This window comes from Dendronephthya gigantea, unplaced genomic scaffold, assembly GCF_004324835.1.
Source record: "Dendronephthya gigantea isolate DGI-Jeju-01 unplaced genomic scaffold, DenGig_1.0 000028F, whole genome shotgun sequence".
In the NCBI taxonomy this organism is placed as follows: Eukaryota; Metazoa; Cnidaria; class Anthozoa; order Malacalcyonacea; family Nephtheidae; genus Dendronephthya; species Dendronephthya gigantea.
The window spans coordinates 925,967-951,452 of record NW_021163038.1 but is presented as its reverse complement, the minus strand read 5'-3'; the positions used below and the strand labels follow the sequence as shown (position 1 = coordinate 951,452).

Here is a 25,486-nt window from a genome sequence, read left to right as displayed (position 1 = left end):
CGTGCGCAATGAGCTGCGGAAGAGACTGGTGGGGAATCATTAATTACATCAGTTCGGAAATGACCGTACAGTGGTCGGCTATGTCGGCACACGTCGTATATGCGATAGTCAAAGGTTTATGTAATGAGTCATATGCATCTAATATACATGTTTTTATTCGTGAAATGCTGCGATATTGATGCAGGATGAATAATCTGAAACCAAATGGCTGCAAAGAAAACATCTAGAGGTATAGAAAGTGTGGGTGTGTCTGTGGGGTTAGAAGGGGGGAGGTGGGGAAAGATGGGGATCTTAAAGGTATATTGTTTTGGACTTTTAGTTTTTATACTAAAAATTTAGAGGCTGAAGACTTGGGAAATCATGGAAACAAAGTAGTGAAATCAAAAAGGAGGTGAAAGTATTTGAGATTTTCTCTTGCACAACATTCAGTTTAGGAGCATTTGCCTCACCATAACGACCCATGCTATGTCTACAGGTTGCGAGATGATTGTGAGAAAGAATTGTCACAAGTAGATTGCAAGTTAAAGGAGGTTCTTGCTAAGGAATTATCCGACTATCTTGACAGGTTGTATTGAGTGTTGTATTGGAGTTCGGATGTCTGTTATTATGTTCCATATGTTTTGTAGCCTGCTGGGATCTTGTTTGCTTTTCAGAACTTTAGAAGAAGTGCAAGTCTGTGGAGGACTTCCATGCATTAATTTTGTGGAAGAAGATGGTATGGAACATAGGAACTGATTGAATCCAGAGAAATACGCTTCAAAATTTGAAGTGCTCCTCAAGATATTATGATTCATTTATTATTTAGATTTTCAGTTGTTTTCAAGCCATCGACAACCAAGTTCAACAGCAATTGTTGATGAAAAGCAAAAGTGCCTTATCCAAGATACTAGAGCTGATATGAGTGACAGGTGAAATATGCAGTGACGATTTACTTTCTCATTCATTAGGCGTGGTAGAAGTGAAGAATTTTTTGTTTACTTTTTAGTTCAAGCAGTGAAGATGATGAAACTACTGCAAGATTGAAAGAAGCCGCAGTTTCTGCAAAAGATATTTTGGGATTGACATTCAATTGTGACCAAAAATCTGTGTGACTCCCAAAGCCATAGCCATATACATTCACCAAAATGGGGAGTTTATGATATATACTATACAATCCACTGTAAATATTGATAAGTAATAGTCATAATAAATTAATCAATCAAATTTTTAAAATCAGAAGTTTCTATTAGTAAGTGTTCAAAGTTGTGCAATCGACGGTAGATGTAGGTGAAATATCCTTCATAACACGAAGTATTTCAAAATTTCATTCATCGAAAATATTGCAAACATTGTAAAGTTTTGACGTTTTTTCGCTGTATTTTTTCAGTGTTTTCCTTAAATAAGGCGAAATCTATGGTTGTGAATCTTCAATCTAAGATATAACAGTTTTTGATTTGTTATAAACTATGTATTTGAATTGGATTATAAAAGCAAGTAAATAACAAGAAAATAACAAGGTTCCATTTTTATACGACCTGTGGTAATGTTTTCTTTATTAAATCGTTTCTCACAATCTCTCAGTAAGATTTCTACACGTTGTAAGGTAAGAATAGACGAAAGAATAGTGAAATATCAAATATTATTTGTTGACTCGACACTCGAAATATATTACAGTTCTACTCCGTTCTATTCATATTCAGTGGAATGTGAATTCTCTGCGGTGAAGAATCGTGCTTTTAATTTTCTAGTCAAAAAAACTGTGAGAGAATGGTTAGGTTCTAGCTGTTTAATGCTTGAATATGATGGAAACGAGTTTGAACTTTGATGAGACTCGTATATTCTTGAAGTGCACCTTCTAAAATTATTCTCATCTAATTTATTCATCGTATGGTTTCATTTGCTTAGATTACTAGCAAAAAGATAAGATTTTAAAGAAACATAGTCTCTGCCTGATCTCGTTTCGTATGTAAATTTAAGGAATAGTTGAAAATAACAATGTTAACCTCGTTGTTTTACGGTTTAACCGCCTTAGATAATTACATAACATGCTTGAATAGTAATTCGTCTTATTCTTTTTGCTCAAAAGTCCTGCTGTATATCTTCTATAAAGTTCACATGAAATGCACTTTATCTTGATCAAAATTCAATAAAAAACGAGTGGTAAAGTAAATAACTACTCAGTTTATATCTCAGTTTGTTTTCTGAAGGTCAATCCCCTTTATTCAAAACAAATGAAGTCTGTGCAAAACCGTAATTAAATATCGATTTAATTAACTCGTGTTTCCAATGGAAACACACTACTTCGGAAATAAAAAGTGACCTTCGAACCTTATATAAAACAAATCCTAAACAATTTTTGATCCTATAAGGTTAAACAGATCTGTAGTTGAAGTGTCTGTCTGTCTTTGTATTTAGCCGTGTCTCTACTCTACATCACGGATGTCCAGCGCAATGTGGGGATATAGGAAAGATAATGGTAAGATTTTGTATTCTAAATCTGTTAATTGCCACTTTTATTTGCAACTTTAATTTAAACGTATTCCTGAATTTTACATCGTCTCCGATTATGCAATGCTGAAATCTGTCGTTCATTCACGGTGAATATTAATGGTTGGGGCAGACCTGAATATGAACTAGTAAAATCATTCAAGTCATATCCCACTGATAGTAACAACAGATGAAATCCATTATCTAGATGATGGCCGGTTTTAATTACACTGACAGGGACGTGTCAGAGAGTCAGTTTTGCCGAAAATCATCGCGCACGTTCGTGGAAGCGAATACGTGACACAGCGCAGGCATTATCAAGAGTTTCTTTCGCAATAACACTGAGTCTGTTTCTGAAATTCTTTCATAACTTTGTAGCGTCACTTCGTGTTGAAGTCCTCTCCATTCACACTATTCTATTGATATCGAGACGATGAATAAAATCGAATTCAATCCAGTGATTCAATCTAGTATTAGCCGTTGAATCTTATCAGTAATTGTGGATGTCCCCTTAGCCTCAGTCGTGATAAGGTACTACTTCATTTGGCCTCTTAATTTTAGGTCCAGCCTCGTGAAAAACTTCTTGATATCAAAGTAGGCAACAGACAATCTCCGATAGACATCGTTCAAGCAAAAGCCACCTTTGATCATACCCTCAAGAACTTGAAATTTTCATACCCGAGTTTTGAGAAAGCCCAACTGCAGAACAATGGCTTCACTGTTCTCTTCTCTCCCAGCGAAGAAGGAAATACATCAGGTGGCCGATCTAAAATCTAGCATTTCGGTTTGACTAAGCTAACTGCTAAAAACTTGGGGTGTTGTACTTAATATCACCGCTTTTGTGTTCTTTTCTTCAGCTGTGAGTTCTGGTCCAGTTAGCAATCAATATAAGTTAGCTCAGTTTCATTTCCACTGGGGGGAACACAATGAGATTGGGTCTGAGCACACGGTGGACAGTAAACCATACGCAGCAGAGGTTAGTGTGGAGTTTGCAAACGCAGGTCTAGAAAACAGTCAATGAAGACATGAAAAACAGTCGATGAAAACGGCGTTGATAATTTTGTCAGGGACACTGAAACTATGCCAAAGATAAGGGGGGAAGGCAGATCTTCATGAAAGGGCTTTTCTTTACTGATACTAGGGAATTCTTCTTTGCTGACACCAGGGAATGTTGTTAAAAAACTGGAAGTTGAACGAGTTGGGCTACGTTTAATCGTGATTTCACTCAGGGGCTGTGCCAACACCTCACCTGCCAGTTCTGGCATTCCTGAATGTTGTACTCCTCCCCTCACACACATGATCGTCAGCAGTATTGTTACTGAACTTATCTGGCTCATTTCTTGCAATATGAACGTTTTCTAGTTACATCTTGTTCATTACAACACTGACTTGTATGGCAGCGCTGGGGAGGCTTTGACGGCGAAAGATGGCTTGACTGTGTTTGGAATATTCTTGAAGGTAAAAGGATGCTGTGTTTGCCAAAACACCCACCATATATTGTCAAATCACTCGTTTTCTGTTCGTATCCTAGGTTGGAGATCAGGAACACACTGGCCTCAAGAATATCACAGATATAATCTCGGGAATACATGCTAATGTAGGGCCTCTTGAAGATATCTTTTCTCATTTGCAATTTTTTACTTCAATAATTTTGTTTTTATTTAGGGTTCAAGCGTAACACTAGAAAAACCATTTAACCCCCAGTGTCTGTTTCCAGGTAGGGGACATATGACGGTTTTCTTGTGTGGATAACATTGGATTACTGAGGACATACCACAATAACTATTATTTTCAATTTCCAGATTCTTTGGACTATTGGTCGTATCCAGGCTCCTTGACAACCCCTCCACTTTCAGAAAGCGTCACGTGGGTGGTGTTTAAAGAGCCAATCATTGTGTCTAGTGCCCAGGTCACTATCTTCATGTCTATTTACTTGGAGTCGTAGACTCAGAACTCTGCGATATATTTGGTATTTCTTACAATTTCTTTTCAATTTTATTTAGATTGCAGCTTTCCGAGAAATCAAATCGACCGATGGTCAGTGTCTCTGTGAAAATTTCCGACCAACATGCGACCTTAATGAAAGAATTGTCAGGGCATCCTTCGAGCATAAACAATAAGAATTCTAATGAATGCAATACCTCGATATTTGGTAGCAAACGTTTCACAAATTATTTAAGATAAATTTGTTTAATTTACTGTAAACGAGAATGAAATTGAGAATAATTTTTTTTCGCAAGAAATTGTACAATAATATGAAAAATGAACCAATTGGATGGGTCGCAGCTTACGCGAGCTTCGGCTGATATCGACCAATAGAAATCGAAGAAATCTTCCAATAGAAATAGGCGTAGTTGGAAAAGCACCAATAGAATTCAGCCGCAGATCTATATATGTCATACGGGGAACTGTGGTTCAGGAAGTTCATGACAAAAATTACGGGTGGTGCGGGCCACGAATTCAAAATGGCCGAAAAACAGTGGCAAGTTGTAAACAAACATGATATCATGAAGAAATGGCCTTTACATTGCCTTGTTTTTGAAGACAAACCCGCACAGCTGAAAGATATTTTGAAGGAGAACAAGGTACAGTTTTCAGACCTTTCAGTTGTACTTGTTTTGATAGAAAAAATTCGTGAAAATTCACATCGAAAGTAAATGGCATTTAATATTTAAATGACAGCTGTGTATTGCTTAGGTCATTCGGTGAAGAAAGAGGAAATGTCATTAAATTGATTGATTTATAGTTGATTTATTGTTTCATTGTCGTGTGGTGACAATATTGTGATCGGTTTATTGCGATTTAATATAAAAATTGCTTCAAAGTCCATCATCGTGCCCTCGACAGATGACGTTATTTAGTTCCTTATTATGCAAAAATTGACCTAGGATTATGTAGTGAGAAAGTGCTGTTAATTTTTCCCGTTTTTTCTGTCATCTTTATATATGCACCTATGTGTGCTAGGTTATTAACTGGAGGGGAGTGCATGGGAAGCACTGGGTGAAGGGTAAAGAGATGTAATCCCCCTGGGTGGGGTTCTTGAGAGTTATGATCTATGCATGTTACTTGAGGTTTTGGATAGTGGTTTGATCCCCATCTAGCTGAAGAGTTTTACCTCAATCTATGTAATATATTACAACCTAGGTTGATGTTGAGAGGCTGGATCCTTGTGGTAGGACAGCATTGCATGTCGCTGTGACATTGGGTCGGACAGAATGTGTCAAAATATTGCTGGATCATGGCGTAGATGCCAACGCAGTAAACAAACAAGGATGGAATGGTAGGTTGGGAATTGCATATACAAAGGTCAGACTTTAACCCACTGTGTCAAAATGGGGTACCTCGGTCAGACCTAAACTTTTTTTTGGCCTGTGAGAATGACCTGTGAATATTTTACTTCAGTTTGCCAAGAAGCAGTGAGCAGCGGGGATCCAGAAATACTTTCCCTTGTGTTCACACAGCGAGATTTCCAGAGAGCAACTCAACGCCTTGATGGGATACCTGAGCTTCTTGAGGACCTAAATGCTGTGAGTTCACTATGACTCCATTGATTTCACCAAGGTATTTTAAAACTATCTGGAAGTACACCAAGTCACATTCAACCTCAATTTTCAGGCTCCAGATTTTTATATTGAGATGAAATGGGAATTTACAACCTGGGGTAAGAGCCAGTAATTTTAACTGCTTTATATGCTTTCATATTTGTATAGCTCATGTGGTATTGTTGCTGCAATGTTAGATGTGCAGTTAAAATACTCATTTTATTTTAGTTCCTTTTATGTCAAAAATGTGTCCCAATGATACTTACAAAATATACAAGCAGGGATGTAATGTCAGAGTAGACACAACATTGATTGGTTTTGATCAAAATATCGTCAACTGGGAACGAGGCAACATGAGCTTCATCTTCAAGGGTGCAGGTAAGATGGATGATGGATCTCCAGCTTGTACAACTGTTGTTTACAAATGAAGTTTAAATTGAAAGATTGAATATTAAAACACTGATATTACTAGCCAGTTCTGCAGGACAGAATTTAGCAGCCTTTTTTCTTGTTCATTTTAGCTGAAGGTGCTGAGTTTTTCGAAATTAACCATGACCGAAAATTGTTTACAAAGGAAAAGCTTCAAATGAGGTAGGAATTTGGCCGTGAATGAAGAGAAAAGAATTCCAATTATTGATTTAGGATTGTTTTTTATACACAAAACATTCTCTCTGTGGAGATCCGGTTTTTGAAGAATAGAATTATGAATAGAATTATTAGAAAATCCCATCCAAACAGGTGAAATACCCCAGACTTGGTTTAACTGAGTATGGTAACCAATATGTTGCAAGATGTTTGATATTTTACATTCCTGAAATGCCCAATTTTGTTTTAGAGAGGAAAACAGAGAGACAAGCGTATTTGAGACCGCACAAGATGCAATCAACACCAGAATGAGTTCCCCAAATATCTCGACGATTTTAGACACAGATTCGATCGCTTTTACCAAGTATGACCAAGCTCTCTTTAACTCGAAATTTGATAGTGTATCCAAGAAGTTTGGACACTGCTCTCCTGGTGAACAATTTAGAATAATAATCAATTCATTCAAATCAAAAAGATTCTCAACTGTTAGTTTAGGGCGTAGGGGGTGAGCTTTTTAGAAACCAGATATTGTACGAAGCAATGATTTTTCAAGATTATGTAGAAATCTATCGTTTATCACTTTAGACATAAGACGATGTGGGGCTGGGGAGGAGATAAAACAGAGACAATTGAGGATCACGAGGGGAAGATGTATGACGCTACGGGGATTGATGTGGTCACGAGGATACGATTTGAACATTTAACCGAGGAAGAGAAGAAATCAGAGAAATCCAGAGGTTTGTTACGATTACATAAAGTTTACCAACTTTGAACAGAGTATCGTTCTCTGTGAGGATTACTTCAAAATATACTCGAATATTTACGATGTTAAAAGGGGGTCTTGTATGAATCATATATTCGATTCTCAACGGATGTAAAACGAGCGTGAAACGGCATTGTAATAATTTTTATTTCTTCTTTCAAGTTTCTAGTTCAGGAAGTGGTTTGCAAAGCGTCTTATCGGGCGAACAACAAGAAACAATCTGTGACTTAGAGGTAACTCATTCATTATTTTAATTCATTTGTGTGCACGTCAGTATCCTTCCTTCATCAACATTGATCTAGAATCAAAACCGTAAACTAACCTTCAACAATTCTTGTATTTCCAGGATCCTGATATCGTGGATCAATATTCACTTAATCCGTACGGCCTTTCCGTTGAAGAGTATTTCAACTTGCGGTTGAACAAATCGAAAAAAGGTAGCTACGTCAGTCAATACATCGCAAGTGGTTAGATCACGCAAGTTGTCTGTGGAATAACTTACGGATTCCTGATATAAGATTTATTTTCTCTTCAGATATAGGCCGCCCAAAAGACATGATAAGTAAGACACAAAAGTTCAAAGCAACGTTGTGTTTATGTCCGACCTATCCCCTGTCATTGCAACAGCAAGTTCTTCCTGTAATAAAGCTACTTGTGAGTGTTTGTTAACCATCTATTCAGTCACGATTAACTTTAGTTTGCGGTGCCATAGTTTTCTCATATGCATGTATCAACCTTTGTTTCTCGTTCAGGCGATCAGTAATTCGCATTTTGCGAAGCTTCGAGATTTTGTTGCTCTTCATCTACCGTCTGGATTTCCACTAAAAATAGGTCAGTGTCCGGAGGAATGCCAAAGAGACCAAATATAGTAATTCCTGGGATCGGTTGTAGAGAAGCTGATTAAGAGCCAACCACTCGATAGTAGATCACATTCTTTACGGCCTGGCCTCTCATACAATATGTTGCTCCTATTTTTAGTGCAATTTTTGCCTTTTGATAGATGTGAACGAGTTGACAGTCAAAAAAGCATTCATACTTATCCGCCCGTTCAGGCGTTCACATCTATCAAAAGAAGAAAATAAAACTAAAATAGCGGCAGAAATCGCTTGGCTTTTGTGGTAGTCCAGAGATAGTCTTTATATGAATATTTCATGTTTACCAATTTTAGAAATTCCGGTATTTCATTTTCTTAATGCCCGCATCACGTTTGGTAATATAAACGCCATCGCTGCCCCGGTTCCAGGCGTGACGTCACATGTGACGTCAGAACCAAGCCCTGAGGAAGACCTTGCAGATGATGAAACTAGGGTCACGTGTGCGATTGACGCGGATCGCTTTTTGCCCCCCACAGATTACGTTGACCGAAGTAGGGTGGAACAATATTCAGGTGGGTGACACTAATAGATTTAGGTAGCTCAGACACAAACCACGACAACTTATTGTAGATACTACCTACACTAAACCATCATACGTTTGAGATATCTTTCTCAGGTAGTTCAGACACAAACCACGACAACTTATTGTAGATACAACTCACACTGGACCATCACGTTTGAGATAACTCGACTGATAACTAGGACTGATTGTTTCCTGTTGTTTCTCGACAGGTCAGCATATTCAAAATGACGAAGAGCTGTTGATTCAATTGGCGATACAACAGAGTTTAGCCGACTCGGGCGGCACCGGTGATGCGCGCCAAAATTCCTGGGGACAGAGAACACATCTCTCTAACAGTGAAGAAGACTTGCAAAGGTAAAGGCAGGGCAATGCCCCTTTCCGCAGTAAATTTCCTGCTTTATAAAACAGTGTTGGATTAACTATTGCATTGGTGAAAGCCGGTATCCATAATTGCTGAATGCTTTCCTTTTTGTTAAGGGCAATACGTGAAAGTCTTGCAGCATCAGATCAAGGAACGAGTGATTCGACACCAGCGAAAAGGATGGACGAAAATCCAGGCTCTTACGACGAACAACTGCAGATTGCTTTAGCAATGTCTGTACAAGATGTCATCTCGAAATCTCAAGAACAGAGGAATGAAGATGATGAATTAAAAAGGATTTTGAAATTGTCTCTTACAGAGAAATAAGCGTATAGTATTATATATCAATACTGGGATAATTTAAGACGTAAATTATTTATGTCCTTTAGAGACCCTACCCAGATCATTGGCGCAGGTTTTCTAAAAGATGACACTTTTCTCTATCAGATTTTGCCTTGATTTGTGACAGATATATTGTGCATTCTAATATCTCTGGTATCTGAAAAAGTATTTTATTTAAAGAGAATAATATGATTGAATATGCTGTATTTTTGGAATATGCGCAATATAGAAGTATTACGGACGTGTTTATGTCAGGGGATTTAAATTTTAGAACTTTTACTGCATGCTTTCTGATTGGTGTAATTCCCTCAAACTGACCAATCATGTTCACGAATGACCTCTCCTGCAACTTTGCGCTACATCTGAAAGTCGCAAAGTTGGAAAAAAATATGGTTGCATGTGCTGGAGGAAAATGTTTTACTTAATTTTGATATTTCAATACATTTTTGGTAGAATCGTCGTTGGAAATCCTCGAAATATAATTGTAAGTAATTCTTTAACTTATATATGCAAGAAAATGTCATGTGCGTGTCTGAAATCTTGCTTTAAAAGGACAGTAAATATTGGTCATACTTCGGCTTCTCGGACAGACCTCGATAGATGTCTCTCAGTCTCAGAGTAGTCTTCTTTTGAGGTGCAAGAACCGCCGGTTTTACGAATACTTTAAAAAACGTTTCTTCATTTCAAGTCCTTAACATTGGGGTATAAAGTTTATAGAAAAGTTAGTCTGTTACTTCATTTATTCGAAGATATATTTCCGTTCCAAATTTCCAATCCCACAATCTCAACGTATGTCACGTACAGTATGTCGCCCAGTTTCTGGACAGTACCAGTATCTGGACACTAATGGTTTGTTTTAAAATATTCCTTCGGAAAATAAAAACGAAACAAAACCGATACATCTTGATGATAGACCGACAGTTCACAATTTTCATGCAGGTTTTATTTTCTTTTTCGATGTCTTTTTCGTGAAGTTATCGAAGTTTTTGTCAAGGTAGGTAAAATGTTTTTTTCTAAAAAGGCCGCCATTTACCGTGCCGCGAATTAGATAGCACACTTAAGTTGAGTTATTTACTTTGAAAATATAACACATGTAGTTATTTTTTGTGTAGAAAAAAGCTACAAAGTCCGACTATATACCTGAAAAAGTTTTGGTGCCATTTTCGAAAATACTGAAATGTGTTTACTTTTATTTCGTAGCTGATAGTTTTTTACGCACTTGCCCGATAACTGGACTCCTAATTCCTTGTGTATATTTTAAATTCTGTTAACGCTAAGACAACACATTTGCACAAAATTTGCATGTGAGAACCATGTCAAAGTTTTCATCCTTGGCCACCAGTGCAATCCCATGGAGGAGGGGCAGTTATACCATGCCAGTATTGCATCTCAGTAAAGAATTGCACAGATGCAGCCATGGTGGATTTGACATTTGCTAAGGTCAACAATGCTGTTGAAAAAATGCAGGAAAAATCTGTTTTAACAATAAAAATGATTTGAATCAACTTGTGTTGTATTATTGCGTTAAATAAGAGATAATTAGGTCAACTTTACCTTGTATTCGAGTTAGATCGATAATTTTTAAACTGTCCAAATACTGGGCATGATGTCCAGAAACCGGGCAAGTGACCTACTCCGCGTTTATATCTTTTGGCAAAACTATACACAATGCACAGCGATTAAAAGAATCATAATAGTAAATTGACCCTTTGAGCTGCCAAGTGGTAAAATTTTGTGTTTGGAGCGATCCTTGAAAGTAAGTTACGGCTTAAATATTACTTTCTGTCCAGAAACTGGGCGACGTACTGTACTTCATTTTTTGTGAACCATATTCACGTTTTTTAATTTGAATATTTAAAAGCGTTCTTACAATTCTATTGTAAAGATATATAATTGTGTTGTACAAAATAATTGTCGAAATTGATTGCAAAAATGAACTAACTACACTAGATTTGTTGCTATTAGAATTACAGCACTCAATGCTTAGGCATCATCAATTTTTTATAATTTAACATAATACATTATTTTATAATAATTTAAAAGAATTTTTTTATAAATATATCTTAGTAATATATAATATTATATACAGATCCTCTGAGGAGCAGAAATGTGTGGTAATAAACCAGAACCTAATAATAATACTTGTGAAAATGTTTTTAACTAGTAAATGTTTTTGAAATTTCTCTTCTAAAAACAGCAGGTTGATGTCAATTTTCAGTTAAATGTATTATAATTTCAAAATGCATAATCTATGTTTGCTTTTGGGAAGAAACAAGTACTGTATGTTGTCCAATTTCATTCCAAAATTTACCATGATGTCTGAAATTCACCACCACCTGCTGTTCTGCTAAGATTGTGTTTTGAGTGTTGAATGTAGTGGACAGTGCTTCACTTGCTAGACAGATGCAACATCATTGTGATTGTGTGTGTCAAGGTTATTCTGGCTTCCCGTTAACTCTGGGTTGGCTGAAGTAAAGAATGAAATTATTTTAGTCATTATACCAACTAAAGATTCAGTACCTAGAGGAACAAACAGACAGATGTAACTGTTAAATGACCAAATAGTTTAAGCAAAAACCTACCTGAACATCCTTTTCGTTTCTTTTTATGGCAATTCATAACACTATACAGGAATCCCTTTTCTTTGCGCATTAAAATGAGGTCAATGACCAAGAGCATGGCAAGCAATACACCAGTTGCAGCCAGCGATATCACATATTTTTTCTCACTTTCATTATCTATCAATAAAAGAATGATTTTCATGAGTGCTTTTCTTTTCAAACATTCTGCAAGATCCAGCTAAAGCCTGAAACACAAGTTGTCTATTTGGAAACTCTCACTCAAACTTACTTTTGTTGCCATTTACAACTTGACTGGCAACTGGTTTTGGTCTTTTGCACTTGCATGTACTCATATCAGTTGCACGGCCAATATTGGAGCAGCGAGTGAAAGCCTTTATGGTGCACTGACAGCCACAAATGGATTTATTCCAGAACTTGTTTGGGGGGCAGCCACTTAGGGAAGGTTTGCATTCACATTGACACGTGCCAGCGTTCCACCTGTTGTTCGTCAGAGTGCAAGTTCCAGCAGGGGGGTTCGGACAGGTGCACGAGCAGGTTTGCTCGTCCCATTGATGGCCTTTCTGCAGACATTTTGCCTTGTAGTCCGCCTTACATTGAGTTTTGCAGCTTGTGTGGTTCTTGAACACTTGCGATTTCAACCCACCTGTTGTTGTCACCATCATCGATATATCCTGACTGGTTTGGTCGACGCACTCGCATCGCAGGGGGGAGATGTTGTCACATTGTCCCATGCATCTGTGCAACTCCACGTAGAAAGGTCGGCTGTTGTGGTTCGGGGCGTCCACAGCCACAGGCACACGCCAGGGTTGACAATTCGCCGGGTCAGCCTTTTTGGCAGCTGTGAAAAGAAAAAAAAACTATAGTCTGGACAGCCTTTTTGGCAGCTGTGAAAAGGAAAAAAAAACTATAGTCTATAATGAGGAATTCGTTTGAGATGCCTAGAAAATGTCACAGAAACGGAGGAAAGGTCGCTTTGGCTGGAGCCGGTTGTAGAAGACTATATATTTAACTACATTTTGCGTAGTTAAATCTAGTTAACTCAAAAATACAAAACTCTGATTGGCCAATTCTGTCCTTAACTACAGTTAAAAGTTAACTAGTCTTTTATATAACTGGCCCCAGGTTGTTAATTGTCAAATACAAGTTCATTTCTCGGTTGAAACAACTTAATATTTCAAGACGATTAACAAAAGATATAATGAATAAAACACGTATACTGCAGAACACGTATATTGATATCTATTTCTACAACCCTTCGCAGAGCTGATTGTCCCAAATCATATGAGAGCGAGATTATTGTTTTATTGCCTGGAGACTGGAATGGCCGGCAAACAAGAAGAACGATTCAATGAAACGTTTTACAATTTCTGTTTCGGATTCACAACGCGGCTCACGTTCTGCGAAAAGGAAGATACAACATCTCGTGATGTAATGGCGGAACTTTTCGTCAAGGTTATTGCGTCAAAAAGGAAGAAGATACAACGCCTTGTAATGTAATATGACGGAACTTTTCATCAAGGATCAAGGTTTTTGCGATAGGTCATGCAGATGTGTGGTTTTATACCGCCTACAGTGAGTTGTAGTTTAGCCTGTCATATGACGTTTTTGTTTTGAAGCGGAACTTTACGGCGGAACTTCTTAATTGCCAATGCGTGACGCATGAAGGTGGTTTATTAAGGATGGTCCGCACTCTTTTTGTTATCGGAAGTCGCTCTTTATATATCGACGCTTGTTTGAAGCGGAAGAAGAAAACTTCTGGCGAGGCAGGACGTTTAAAAACAACAACTTCGCCTTGGGCTCACCCCTATACGACTTCTTGTTCCGCGAGGATCTTCTTGTTATGAGAATGGTATAGTACAAGTTTCTTTGCTGCATGTACGAAAGAAACATGTCAAGTGCATCTATTTTGAATTGCCGTCAGTCTAAATCAGGCGTTCTCGAACGTCATCGGAACTGCCTGTGGCTTATTACAATACGCTCATTCAAGCTTTCTTCCCAGCTTCGACGTGGAATCTTTCAACCGTTTCTCCATGAATAATAGTTCCACGACTTTGAGTGGATATTTATCGGTGTTGTGGATTTTACTTGTGGGTCATAGCTTGAGTATAGAGAACGTGTTTCAGACCTGCCATCATGCAGCGTTGTCCAACCATATTAAAGGTCTCTCTCGTATGCATGCACTAGGTCGCCTTGCATGGAATTTGGATCAAACAAGATTTGAATACATCATTGAACATGTTTGTGTTCGCTTAAGATGTTGACAAATGAATTTCTCAAAGCAGGAGGTTTCTGATTTATATCTTTATGCATGTGATGCTCACTGACTTTGTTTAATTTCTCAGTTTCCATCGACAAAGAACCAAAGACAAACATCTTTCGCCATTAATCCATGCATTTATGGAGGCGTTGAGCTTCAAAGCATTACCACGAAAATATCCGACACGATTACACGACAGTGTCGGCGAATTCTTTATTAACAAGTACGCTCGATATTCTCAGTGATAAGAGCACTTGAATAATGCTAATCATAGCTTGTTTTATTTCGCATAACGAGCTCAAATTATCGCTCTTAAATGTTTGTGTAATCTCAGCTAACACTTGCATGGGCTTACTTCTGTGTGCTTTATTGATCTATGTACACAAGCGGTTTCGAAAAATATTTATTTTACTGCGGGAAAATGATAACCCAGTTCATGGGTAATTTCATTTACGATCAGTTTGTCAGTGAATACACGTTTGCATAAAAAAAACCCACTTTATCTATGAGGTTCCTCAACGCCTTCTTTAATTAAATATGAAAATCTTGTTTAAAGGAAGCGGATAATGTTGAATATTGCGACTGGAATATCAGAAATTGAGGAAGTACGTAAAGAAACGTAGTAAAATATTGTGGCAATTGGAAAATATTTGTGCTATGTCGAAAGCCTCCGGAAGCAAGCCGGAAGAAGACGTTTTTCAATGACCAGTGTAAATGTTTACAAATTCATTAAATGAAGACTAAGTCACGAGTTTTACGTCTGGAGTTCGTCTCTTATCGCTTGTATTAGTTGCCATTACTGATCAAACACCAAGAAAAATCGGATTTCGTTCGGTTAACGAGTTACTGCATATGATTCGGATAGGACGGTATCCATCGTTTGTGTCTGAACCACTTAAAATGAATAAAGACGCTTTGAGCCTTTTGCAACGCTTTTGGCATTCAGGAAACACGTTTGTGACCACTGCATACCATCTGACGAAGTATAAACGATATAGGAACATGGCCGTCAGCAGTCTTTGCTCTTTCAGTTAAAGAAAACTTGCAAGCTATCTATACTGCCTACGTTCATATTCTCGTTGATAAAACACCCTCCTTAGCAATAATTATAGAACTGATTCCTCAATATCAAACCCGATTTATATTGTCGACAGGCTTGAAATATATTGGCTATTTTGCCATGCTCCTCTGATACAAATTTCCCCTGATTATGCTCTTCCAAATTCAAATAACAGTTATAAGATGTGAATTGCGTTCTTACTAACAAGACTGAAGGCTTCATGCATTTAATTGTATCAACCCACATTGAATAACCTGGTGATGATTGGGTAGGCGGTTGGTACGAGGTGATATTATAAATCCTTGGTGAGGTTTTGACGATGAAGTATAGAATTTCGATCCGTATTTGGACCGACAAGGAGGAAAACTGTGACAGTTCTTCGAAATGTGCAATTCGATATTAATGAGTTATGATCATTCACAGTTCGCCATCAGAGACTATCTGAAGGACGTTACCACAAACTGTGAACTTGTGAAAGTAATTTGGCAAATTTGAACGCCGATGGCCATGGCAAGTTCCTGTCGATTGATTTAAACTAGGTGACAATTAATCCATCAATGAATTTCGATATTTGATTGAGTTCTATAAAGGTGCTGTGCTGTTAGGTTTACAAATGGGGATTCACCTGTCGTATTTTGATGACCGTACCGATCGACACTGTGATTTTCGTATTTCAGCGACCCTGCTATCTTCACATATCATAAACTAACTAACTAGTCTCCCTTCAAAACCTTCTTCACTGAAAACTACATTGCAGTTACAGTGTGCATAGTTAGAGTGCAATTACATGCAATACAAGGAGATATGATTTTCCATTAGAATCTCGTATGAAATGCCTTTAGACACTGTTGTATCATGTACTATAATAAACCACGCGAGTATGTACTAACCAACCTCGCACATATAGTACAATACTATCAAACGTCACCTACCTTCAATATGGCTAACGATTGCCGAGAGCGCCAGCACTAGCGTTATCACTTCGTAACACCTCATCTTCAGTTAAACTGTTGTATACTATCGCCTTTCAACTTGAGTGTATCTCGTTTGGTCAGTCTGTGCGTTTATCTGCCCGTCAAGCACCGAATCTAGAGTTTAAGTAACATCAGTCAGTGCCCACACACGTCATTCGACCAATCACAGGAGACGCAGTGTCAAAGGTTTTTCTCGTGGGCTTGTTTATTTAAATTACTTCTGAGGAAGACCAACACTTGGAACTCGGAACAGTGTTAACCATACCGTAGGAACTAGGAAGACACCTCTGATACTTGGACAGCATCAGAAGCTCGCTTAAATAGTGTTTACATGCTGCTAACATGCGTTTCCGTGGGGATTATGCTTTTGTAATATGCATGAAAGCATATTTAATCTAATCGTTTTACCGCGGAATTTGGAAACAACGTGTTTCAGACACGAACGTTTTTTCCCATGCAACGTGGGCAGTCACTCCCCTGCGAAACACGTTTTTGGTCATAAAGCTATTAGAATATTACATTCATTAGAGATTAATCGACTTGCGTAATGTCTTTATGAGCAGTTCCGTGTAAAATACATCATTTCATGAAGTTGATAAATTTGTGTTTGCACAGCAGGTGTCTTGTAATTTAAGCTTTTAACGTGAATGTTTAAACTAGTATACTTATGTGTCTAGCCACAGTGTGCATTCTTGAGACTGAAGCAATTAATTAACACATCATTAAGTGGGCTTTAGAGCTTGTTACAACTTGGGTGTTTGAATATAGTAAGTTTCACCACAATTCGGGTTTTTTTACAATCACTTCGACCTGAACATATTTTGTATTGTATTATTAGTTGTCTCGATCGAAAAAGGCCCAAACCACTTCTCGAAAGCGTTTTTTAGCTACAGAAGGATGAATGCACCTGTTAAATTGTACACTTGTGTCTCAGCTTTTTAAATTAAGCAGGTCTTGCTTGTAGTATCTTTACAAGGTCAATTTTGTTTATAATTTTTTTCAAAGTTACATTGTAAAGATTAAGAAAAACATTGACAAGAAACGCCCCAAAGTCGAAAGCCATAGTAATCAATCAAACTCTCTACAATAATAATAATTATAATATATGAATTATGGGTTTGCCTGAATCATTTGACAGCGAATACTTTAGCTTGGAGTTGTCCTGTAATTTTGCGATTGTTTATGATAATATTGTACTAAATAGTTTCCTTTTGCTAAAAATAATCTTAAATATATAACATAATTGGGATTTCCCATGATCAAATGATTTAAACGTGACAAAGTCGCACAAACTTCGTATTCAATGCGGTATAGGCCTTGACAATTTACAATTTACATGCATGTTGAGATGACCCGCTAACTGCATTACAATAAGTCCGTTTGTCTAAAAATTGTTGTTGAAACTATACATGCATATCATTCTTTAGCACATTTTTCAGTCTAACTCGAAGTAAACAAAACATTAGGAATACTTTTCGCACGTAATTAACTTCACAATCGTTCGTTCATTCAACGTTCCTCAGCTAGAAAGTCTGATAACACAACTAACGAGGCGACAATTATTATTATGATGTAAGGCCTGTATCCTCATGCTGTGTATAGCCTATATAACGGCGCTTTTCATGTTGGCATTAAAAGACAGGTGTTTGAATCGTGGCTTTTTGGGTTCCTCAGCGTTGTTGTGTGGTTTTTCAAAGTAATTTGTTGTCTTAAGCAAACAAAATACCATAATGCTTAACTGATTACAGCTTGTCACCAAGTAAATCTAACAAATAAACTTAACCTAGTCTCCTGGACGACAAGACTAATGCCTGGCGGGCAATGTTTACAAGCCTACAGAAAGCTTGTGTACGTTGCATTATTTTGTAGGCGTACAATGGCGATACATTGTAGCTACACGTTTTAGATTTTCCTAACTTAATGATTTTTAAGAGTAACGCCTCGCCCAAGCTCTGAATAAATATTTAAACAGATGTTTCTGGATATTTTCATATATGGCCTTGTTTTAAGCAGCAACAAATATAGTTCATATATACTTTCGGAACAAGTGTTTCTCAGCTAATCAACACCTTTTTGACTGCATGAGTTTTCTTCCTGTATAGTAACACTGCAAGGATCAATAAAAGACGATCCTGACCTTTAGTAGATCAATAAGAGATGAACCTTACTGGACCTCTAGGAAGAACAGTTTAGAACTGATAGAGCTATCCAGTATAAATAAAGTTATAGTTTAGTTTAGGTTTCCGCCTGTAGTAACTAACATGGACATAATTTGTTGCATCATCTAATATACCTACGAACAAGATTTTATTAAATATATAAGTTTCTAGAACAGTAATTGTGAAATTTACTACAAATTTTCTTTCATTCACCTAAGCGTTTGCCTCCCAGAGAGAAAATAATTATAAAGTTGACCATTTTTGTGTTGAAAGAAAAGATTTTAGTAAAAGACGTGTATTAAAAACGAATTAAGGCGAGCTAGTGTGGGTGTAGACGTTTCTAGCTTTGTGAACGTCGACCTGAAGCTCCAAAAATGTCTCGTTGTTAGGGGAAGTTTTGCGCGTTTCCGTTCCTTTATATGTTTATAATTCATCTTTTTTGCCAATCAATTCTTTTGTAACTCTTGTCGGCAATAAACTGGGGAACGTGGGATTCTTTCTATACCCTGCTGATTCTACTCCCATGCAGTGGGTCCTATATCTTGTGAACTATATGTATATATATCACTACTTTTCTGGAGCCTGGAGATAGGCACGTGAGGGCCATCTGTAATCTACCCAGAAAGTCAGAAAACTATCAGCAGATGAATCTCATTACGCGACTACTCGGAAAATAACCAGTACATGTGATACCGAATTCCCGCTGTTTTATTGGACCTAGGATAAGCCATGTTTATTTCAAAGTACTTAATTCTCAACAATTCACGCTGGTATAAACATGTCTAAACGCAATTACAACGCCCGGAAATACGCGATTATCTTGAGCTACACATGTTGAACTCTACACCTCACGCAGACAGGAACATTACAATAAATATCTGCGATTAAGTTACACACACATGTGAGTTTATGGCTCTCCTGTGGTTTGTAGTTCACGCGAATGAAACTACATCGAAAACCACAGGTTTTTGGGTGAGGAACTACGAGATGAAACGACAGTCGCTTCATTCAACACACGTCAACCCAACCCACACAAAGGACCAACGTTTTAAAGTTGTTAGAAGCGCCTTTTCAATCGTGTAGGCAGCCCGGAAGTTTATTATGCATGCACGCGATGACCCTTTTGGAGATCGCTACGATTTTGACGTTGTAGGCTACATCAGTACATGTCCTGGCGTTACACCGTCTTATAGAACACAAAAATCTCTTTCAAGTATATACATAAATTGTCATATACATTGAGAGATTGCTGGTTTTTTTAGTTGGCAGTTCCCACCGGTTATAAGTGGGTCACTCAACCGTATGACTCAACACACCTGATAGAATATATTGACGTACGTATTAGGGGCTTAGGGCAGCATGTTCGTCACTATCATTTTATTTATACGTGCAGTCGCAATCAGTCCTATAAAGATCTGGTAATAATTTCAAATTTTCTTGCATTAAATGCAACCAATAAAAGATATGATGAAACGATAAATAAAGTCCCAACAAGTCTTGTTCCCAGTTGCATATTCGGTATGAAATATCTACGAAAGGTTTTTCTTATATAGTTTGTGCAAGTTAAGAAGCAATTAAGAAGCAACACGATATGTAAGCGTAAGACAAACCTTGTTTCCTTTGATTCTTGTTTTCTTTTTACAGTCAGATCCTCCTGTGTGATTTGTCCTCTCGGGATGTTTAATCTGCTAGCTTTCTCTTAGCCTTCGATGTACTGAATGCCTTGCTTCTAAAATCGTTTCTTTATATAAACAAAACGACGTAATGTCGGATAAAAATAACTTGAGGTGTGTTAAGTGTCTGGTTCCTTTTGTCGTTCACAGCTTGTGGGCGACAAGGTTAAGGAATTTTGATCGTGTATCAATTCTGGAACATACAACCAGACGGCACTAGCCCCTTTTTGGTGCGTGTCGAAAGCTCATGTGACTCGATATTTCTCTCTAAATGTCGATCAATTTATTTGGTAATAAATAATTGAGGCTGATTTATTTATCCATCATAGATCATCCAGTATAGTTTTGTTATAATTCAGTATTCTTCCTACAGGTCCAGTAAGGATCATCTCTTATTGATCCAGTGTTACTACAGGAGGAAACCTGAAACTAAAGTTATTTTATTTATACTGGATAGCTCTATCAATTCTAAACTGTTCTTCCTAGAGGTTCAGTAAGGATCATCTCTTATTGATCCAGTGTTACTACAGATGGAAACCTAAACTAGACTAACTTTATTTATACTGGATAGTTCTATCAGTTCTAAACTCTTCTTCCTAGAGGTGGAGTAAAATCCTTTTAATTTGAAACTCTATTCGACAAACAGCTTCCGTGATAGCCCCAGATACATCACACCGGAACAGATAAAGATATATTGGGTGGATGTGATAACAAGTTATTGCGTTGCTAAGCCAGATATGGCGTAAGACTGCACCACATATTACGTAATGAAAAACTGCGACCTTTTGTGGCCTCACGTAGACCACATGATATCTTGAAAATCATGAAAGCCTTTCTTATTTTCCTAGAAACATAGCTACTATATGGGTGCAGAGTAATGTAATTCATGTGTATCAACACATGACTATCCTTAAGTGATTTGTATAATCACATTATCACAGCACTCCTCCCTGTTTCTGTTCTTCAGCTTCCTCTCCGCGGGATAGCTTGTGAATCAAGACCTCGGTGGCCGTCGTGTGATAAAATCTACAGACGTATTAATTTCAGTCGGTTTAACGTCAAATTTTGACGTCTCAACGAGCGATCTTTTGTCTAGAAGAGCGAAAAAAATGGCATCCTATTGTAATTACGAATATATCGGCATAACCATTGAAAAAATTGTAAGCCCCAATATTCTGTGGGTTTTAAATTCGAGCACTTGATTCGCTGCTCAAATTATCAGTTTATTTACAGACAAGACAAATATAAATAATGAGTACTTGAGGCTAACGTATAAATTTTTGGCTTTTGAGTATAATTCTCCGTGCAAATAATTCTTATATCTAGACCAGCTTACTCAATCCTTTTTTCTAACGAACAAGAAACGGGTAAAGTAAAATTGTAGGAGTGAGAAATCTCCCACGCGATCTTACCTTTATTACGATAAAGACTCTTAAATGAAAGTCATTATAGCTATACGTAATCTTTCTAACTCTCGGTTTGCTAATGAAAGGAAGCGGACGCTATTGCCTGACGTTGCATTTTTTGTCATTCAAAGGCGAAGACAAATGCCAAGAGTTTGTACTTGAAAAGTTTTGGCATGAAAAGAAAGCACTTGGACAAAAAGTCAGTAGTTAAGACTTAAGTACGCGTCGGCAATTGATAGTGTTTAATTTGTTTTGTCATCTTAAGAAGCAATTTGTCTGATGAAAACTGGTCAAAAGTGCTTTTTCTACATGGGGTGTTATGTAGAGTTCTTGTAAAGAAAGTTTGAGGTTTTACCATGTTGAAATTTCCTCTATTAGTAAGGACTGGGTGTAAGCGACACCCAGGGATAAGCACATATTATTTGAAAGAGCTTTATTATATACATAGCTATTTAAGATATTTTCTCACAGTTATTTTCATTGATATTTGCTCTATATAATTATATTGATATTTGCAGCGTGGCTTAAACCTACTAAGAATAATTATATCAGTTATATAATGAATAACACTTATATACCACTCAATAACGATAGTGTAAATATTATGAAATAATTTTTTTATTGATAGTAAAGCACCTTAGATAAAGCACTCTCATATCAAAGTTTATTGATGTACTTTGATATCTATTAATATGTAAATACTATGATTGCCGGCAATAATGCCCAACTGGATGAGATTATAAACCAGTACCTCCCGACAGTTTGAAAAAATGTGAAACGAAACGCAATCCAAAAACAAAACACAAACGAAAATTGAAGATAGGTATAGACTGATTCAAGACGCCAGGATTATTCTGGATTATTATTTAAGATCTTTCTATATAATTTTGAATTATTAAAGCGATTAAAAAGTATTCATATCCAATAAGACCACGTGGAGACTTGGACTGAAAAATATGTTCAAAATTTCACCTTCAAAAATGACGGAAGAAGAGATGTTTCAATTATATGATGCTGATTCCTGTTGGAGGCCATTATTGCATACGAAATACCCCCCACAAGGTGATATTGACTTTATTTAGCAATACATTTGAATATATCGTTGGCATATTTGGTTTGTAGTGCTGTGCAATATTTGTAAAAATTTCCGATTTCGCGGTTGGAATGCAATAAAGAATGCAATCAAAATCTTTGATATGAATATTTTGGCAGTTTCTATACTTAGATTGGGAAATCTAGTTTATTCAATCATTTCATTATTATGTCATTTAGAAGTAATATTATTTATAAATTTGTTCTAATTTATAATACTAAGTTCTAATGCATGATTACAATAATTTATATTTTGATGGTTAACTGTTCCAATGCTTTAAGAAAGTTACCCAAAACCCTCAATACTGAGATAGACCTATAAAAGGCTATATATATATAGTCGACTGTCTCGAGTTTATTCGATAATATTTCTTCCTTGCTTGCTGGGTGCCTCCAGAAATAAATATATCACACAAATAGATACCATGTTTGTTATAATTCATGGAGTATGTGCAGTTTTGGCCCCCAGGATAACCAGGAAATATTCATGCTAAGATATTTTACGATGTAAGTTCCAACTGGGTCTAGCTGAACGTTTATATCGTTTCTGAGGATATATGTGAGATAGTGTTTTCCTTTGTACATCACATATGAGCGTTTATTCAGTTGGAAGTGACTTTGAAGTCCAAGTATATAGTTGAGCTACCAGAGTTTGTTTTACAACACATTGACCGTATGATGAAGCATTTGAATGTTTTGATCTTGCATGTTATTGTACCTTATATCTCAAGCTCTGATTAGTGGTTAGAACTTGTTTAGTTCTCAGGTAACTATATGCAAATATTTCGTATGATGTATCAGTGGAAAACCTGTACGTGTTTCCAACTTTTGACACGTCCTTCACTTCCTGACACTTCAAACGCTTGTTCGTGCCCTTTCTTGAATAATCTCTTTATTTTCCTACTCCTAGTTACAGCATTTTTCATCCCATACTCTGGCACTATAAGAACAGGAAAAACACTAAAGTAAACTTGGTCATTGCATTGTACGATCGTTTTTTAATGCCTTGCTTTCAAAGACAATGTCTGAATAGCAAGCATTTTTCAATAGCTTTTCCTTATAGAGCGAGTACCGTTACATCTCTGTGAAAAGATGGACATCCAAAGGTTCTTTGGGGAGGCAATGCAAAGACATATATTCGTCTAACAAAGCCCTACACACTACGGTGGCATCTTTATTACAACTGAACTGCATGTAGCTACATTTTTATGTCGTTCAAATTGTTGTGATTAACTGAACTTTGTGCTGCGGTGAGACCCAGGCTTACATGCAGTCTAAAGCCGGTTTTCCACTAGCGATATTTTTCGCGCGAAGCGACATTTTACTTTTGTTTGAGAGCTATCAACTGCAACCATCTGGAACAAATTGCTCAAATACAAAGGAATAAAGTCGCTTCGCGCGAAAAATATCGCTAGTGGAAAACCGGCTTTATATATAGCTTGATAAATCATAACAAATGATTCATTGGGCAGAGAACGTTTGCCTGAAATTACTTTTGGTGGATATGGCGTTCAAGGTCGGCTCTAAACTGATAAAGACTTTTTTGTTTGACCACTGAGCTGAAATAAAGAGGTTCAATCCAGGATATTGATGTGATGCACTCAACACCTATAATTTTGCACTTAACAGAATATATATTTAAAAATTATGCTGTATTTACAGCTATAATATACTCATTTTCCTATTTGACGATTTTTTATGACGATATTTACGTTATAAGGTCGTGTTTATTGTCAAAGCACGTAGAAGCGCGCGACAGGTTGCAGTAACGAAAGCGAGGTGTTAGTTTTCGGAAATGCGAAACAATCTTTTTGGCGCTTGTACAAAAGTCTTTAGGTCATCACGGAAAGTTATTTTCGAGAGCGCAGATTCTTTTCGAAGTTGACCTCAATATATGTATATACGGATGTATGCTAGTTTATGGAGGGAGTCTGTTTCGAACGAATTTGGAGATATGTAAGAGGTGTTCCATTTTTCTTTGTATAAAAAGTCGCTGGTTTCCACCGGTTAACTTGCCAACACGCCATGTATGGGCTAGGCCCTTAAGGAACCTTCACCCACACTTATTTAAACAAACTTATTTTTGACCCAGGAAGAGAAATCATGCACTCATTATCGTCTTCAAAACGTGGGCAGGTGTGACTGTGCGACTAAAATCGTGCGACAAAAGTCTCGTCGTGTGCGCTTGTCTTGTCTTGAAAGCTGAAAGCTTCGAGAAATGATGAACTAGGGACCCCCCAAGGTAGATCTCGATGAGATAATCTCTTACAGTTTATCGCCATTGAGGAAAACATATTGCAGCATTACTGTTTAAGAGAAGCTTTATTACACTGGCAAACCTCGCCAAAATATTAATTTATGTGATATGATACAACTGCATACGATATGATACATATGATACAACTATTGTAAAATGGAAAAACAGGCAGCATGTTTATCGGGATGCTTGAAAGGGTTTTCCTGCAGTAAAAGCATGCAAGTTTTGAATTCAAGGACTTAAATCGATGGAAAACATTTCTCAGTCTTACATTCAGTGTTGATCTGGCAGCGTGGACAACATAAGAGGTCATCGTTGACGCTCTCCGTTGTTCCTTGGAATTTTTATGTACAGTTTATTAAACAGTTTATTAAACAAATGTCTCCTGTTTTTCTGCTCCCTCCTCTTCGCCTTTTAAACATGCCCTCATGCTGTAGCAAAATCCTTTCTTCCGGCAGCAAAATGTCACGTCGATTATTATGACGATGATAAACACCAAAGCCAACAAGATTAGAGCGAAGAATGTCTTCTTTGAGTTAATATTAAACATCGCATCTAAATAAACACAA

General features: G+C 37.2%; 4 protein-coding genes across 6 annotated transcripts in view; 3 read left to right on the top strand and 1 right to left on the bottom strand.

Annotated features, from left to right (window-relative positions):
• Positions 1-98: 98 nt before the first annotated feature.
• LOC114523752 lies at positions 99-1,150 on the top strand. Its single transcript, XM_028544782.1, has 6 exons — positions 99-229; positions 340-391; positions 476-565; positions 654-715; positions 806-908; positions 986-1,150. Exons 1-6 carry the CDS (start codon positions 205-207, stop codon positions 1,089-1,091), a joined length of 438 nt encoding a protein of 145 aa, XP_028400583.1. The 5' UTR covers positions 99-204; the 3' UTR covers positions 1,092-1,150.
• Positions 1,151-1,687: 537 nt separating this feature from the next.
• Positions 1,688-4,683, top strand: LOC114523639 (carbonic anhydrase 7-like). The gene is given in 9 exon segments (XM_028544622.1): positions 1,688-2,455; positions 3,028-3,223; positions 3,324-3,442; positions 3,829-3,924; positions 3,998-4,063; positions 4,132-4,183; positions 4,269-4,375; positions 4,470-4,568; positions 4,570-4,683. Coding segments are annotated over 9 exon segments (819 nt in total). The 5' UTR covers positions 1,688-2,452; the 3' UTR covers positions 4,651-4,683.
• A 242-nt stretch (positions 4,684-4,925) lies between these two features.
• LOC114523582 (ankyrin repeat domain-containing protein 13B-like) overlaps positions 4,926-25,486 on the top strand; it is a 29,616-nt gene continuing 9,055 nt past the window's right edge. For 2 of the 3 annotated variants that reach the window (XR_003687039.1, XR_003687038.1), the window contains exons 1-15: positions 4,926-5,051; positions 5,611-5,746; positions 5,869-5,993; positions 6,082-6,127; positions 6,237-6,386; positions 6,530-6,599; positions 6,844-6,957; positions 7,179-7,330; positions 7,519-7,589; positions 7,703-7,793; positions 7,892-8,010; positions 8,109-8,187; positions 8,525-8,743; positions 8,964-9,108; positions 9,232-9,941. Coding sequence is in view for 1 of the 3 variants with exons in the window: in XM_028544550.1 (XP_028400351.1) it covers positions 4,932-5,051; positions 5,611-5,746; positions 5,869-5,993; positions 6,082-6,127; positions 6,237-6,386; positions 6,530-6,599; positions 6,844-6,957; positions 7,179-7,330; positions 7,519-7,589; positions 7,703-7,793; positions 7,892-8,010; positions 8,109-8,187; positions 8,525-8,743; positions 8,964-9,108; positions 9,232-9,442 (1,848 nt within the window). In the remaining 2 variants the exon portion in view is untranslated. Of the gene's footprint in view, positions 5,052-5,610; positions 5,747-5,868; positions 5,994-6,081; positions 6,128-6,236; positions 6,387-6,529; positions 6,600-6,843; positions 6,958-7,178; positions 7,331-7,518; positions 7,590-7,702; positions 7,794-7,891; positions 8,011-8,108; positions 8,188-8,524; positions 8,744-8,963; positions 9,109-9,231; positions 10,232-25,486 lie in introns of those variants that run through there. The other variant, XM_028544550.1, reaches the window with a different exon arrangement.
• On the bottom strand, positions 11,299-20,299 carry LOC114523583 (balbiani ring protein 3-like). Its single transcript, XM_028544552.1, has 5 exons — positions 20,100-20,299; positions 16,289-16,444; positions 12,308-12,877; positions 12,040-12,195; positions 11,299-11,923 (listed from the first exon to the last, which is right to left on the bottom strand). Exons 2-5 carry the CDS (start codon positions 16,350-16,352, stop codon positions 11,853-11,855), a joined length of 861 nt encoding a protein of 286 aa, XP_028400353.1. The 5' UTR covers positions 16,353-16,444; positions 20,100-20,299; the 3' UTR covers positions 11,299-11,852.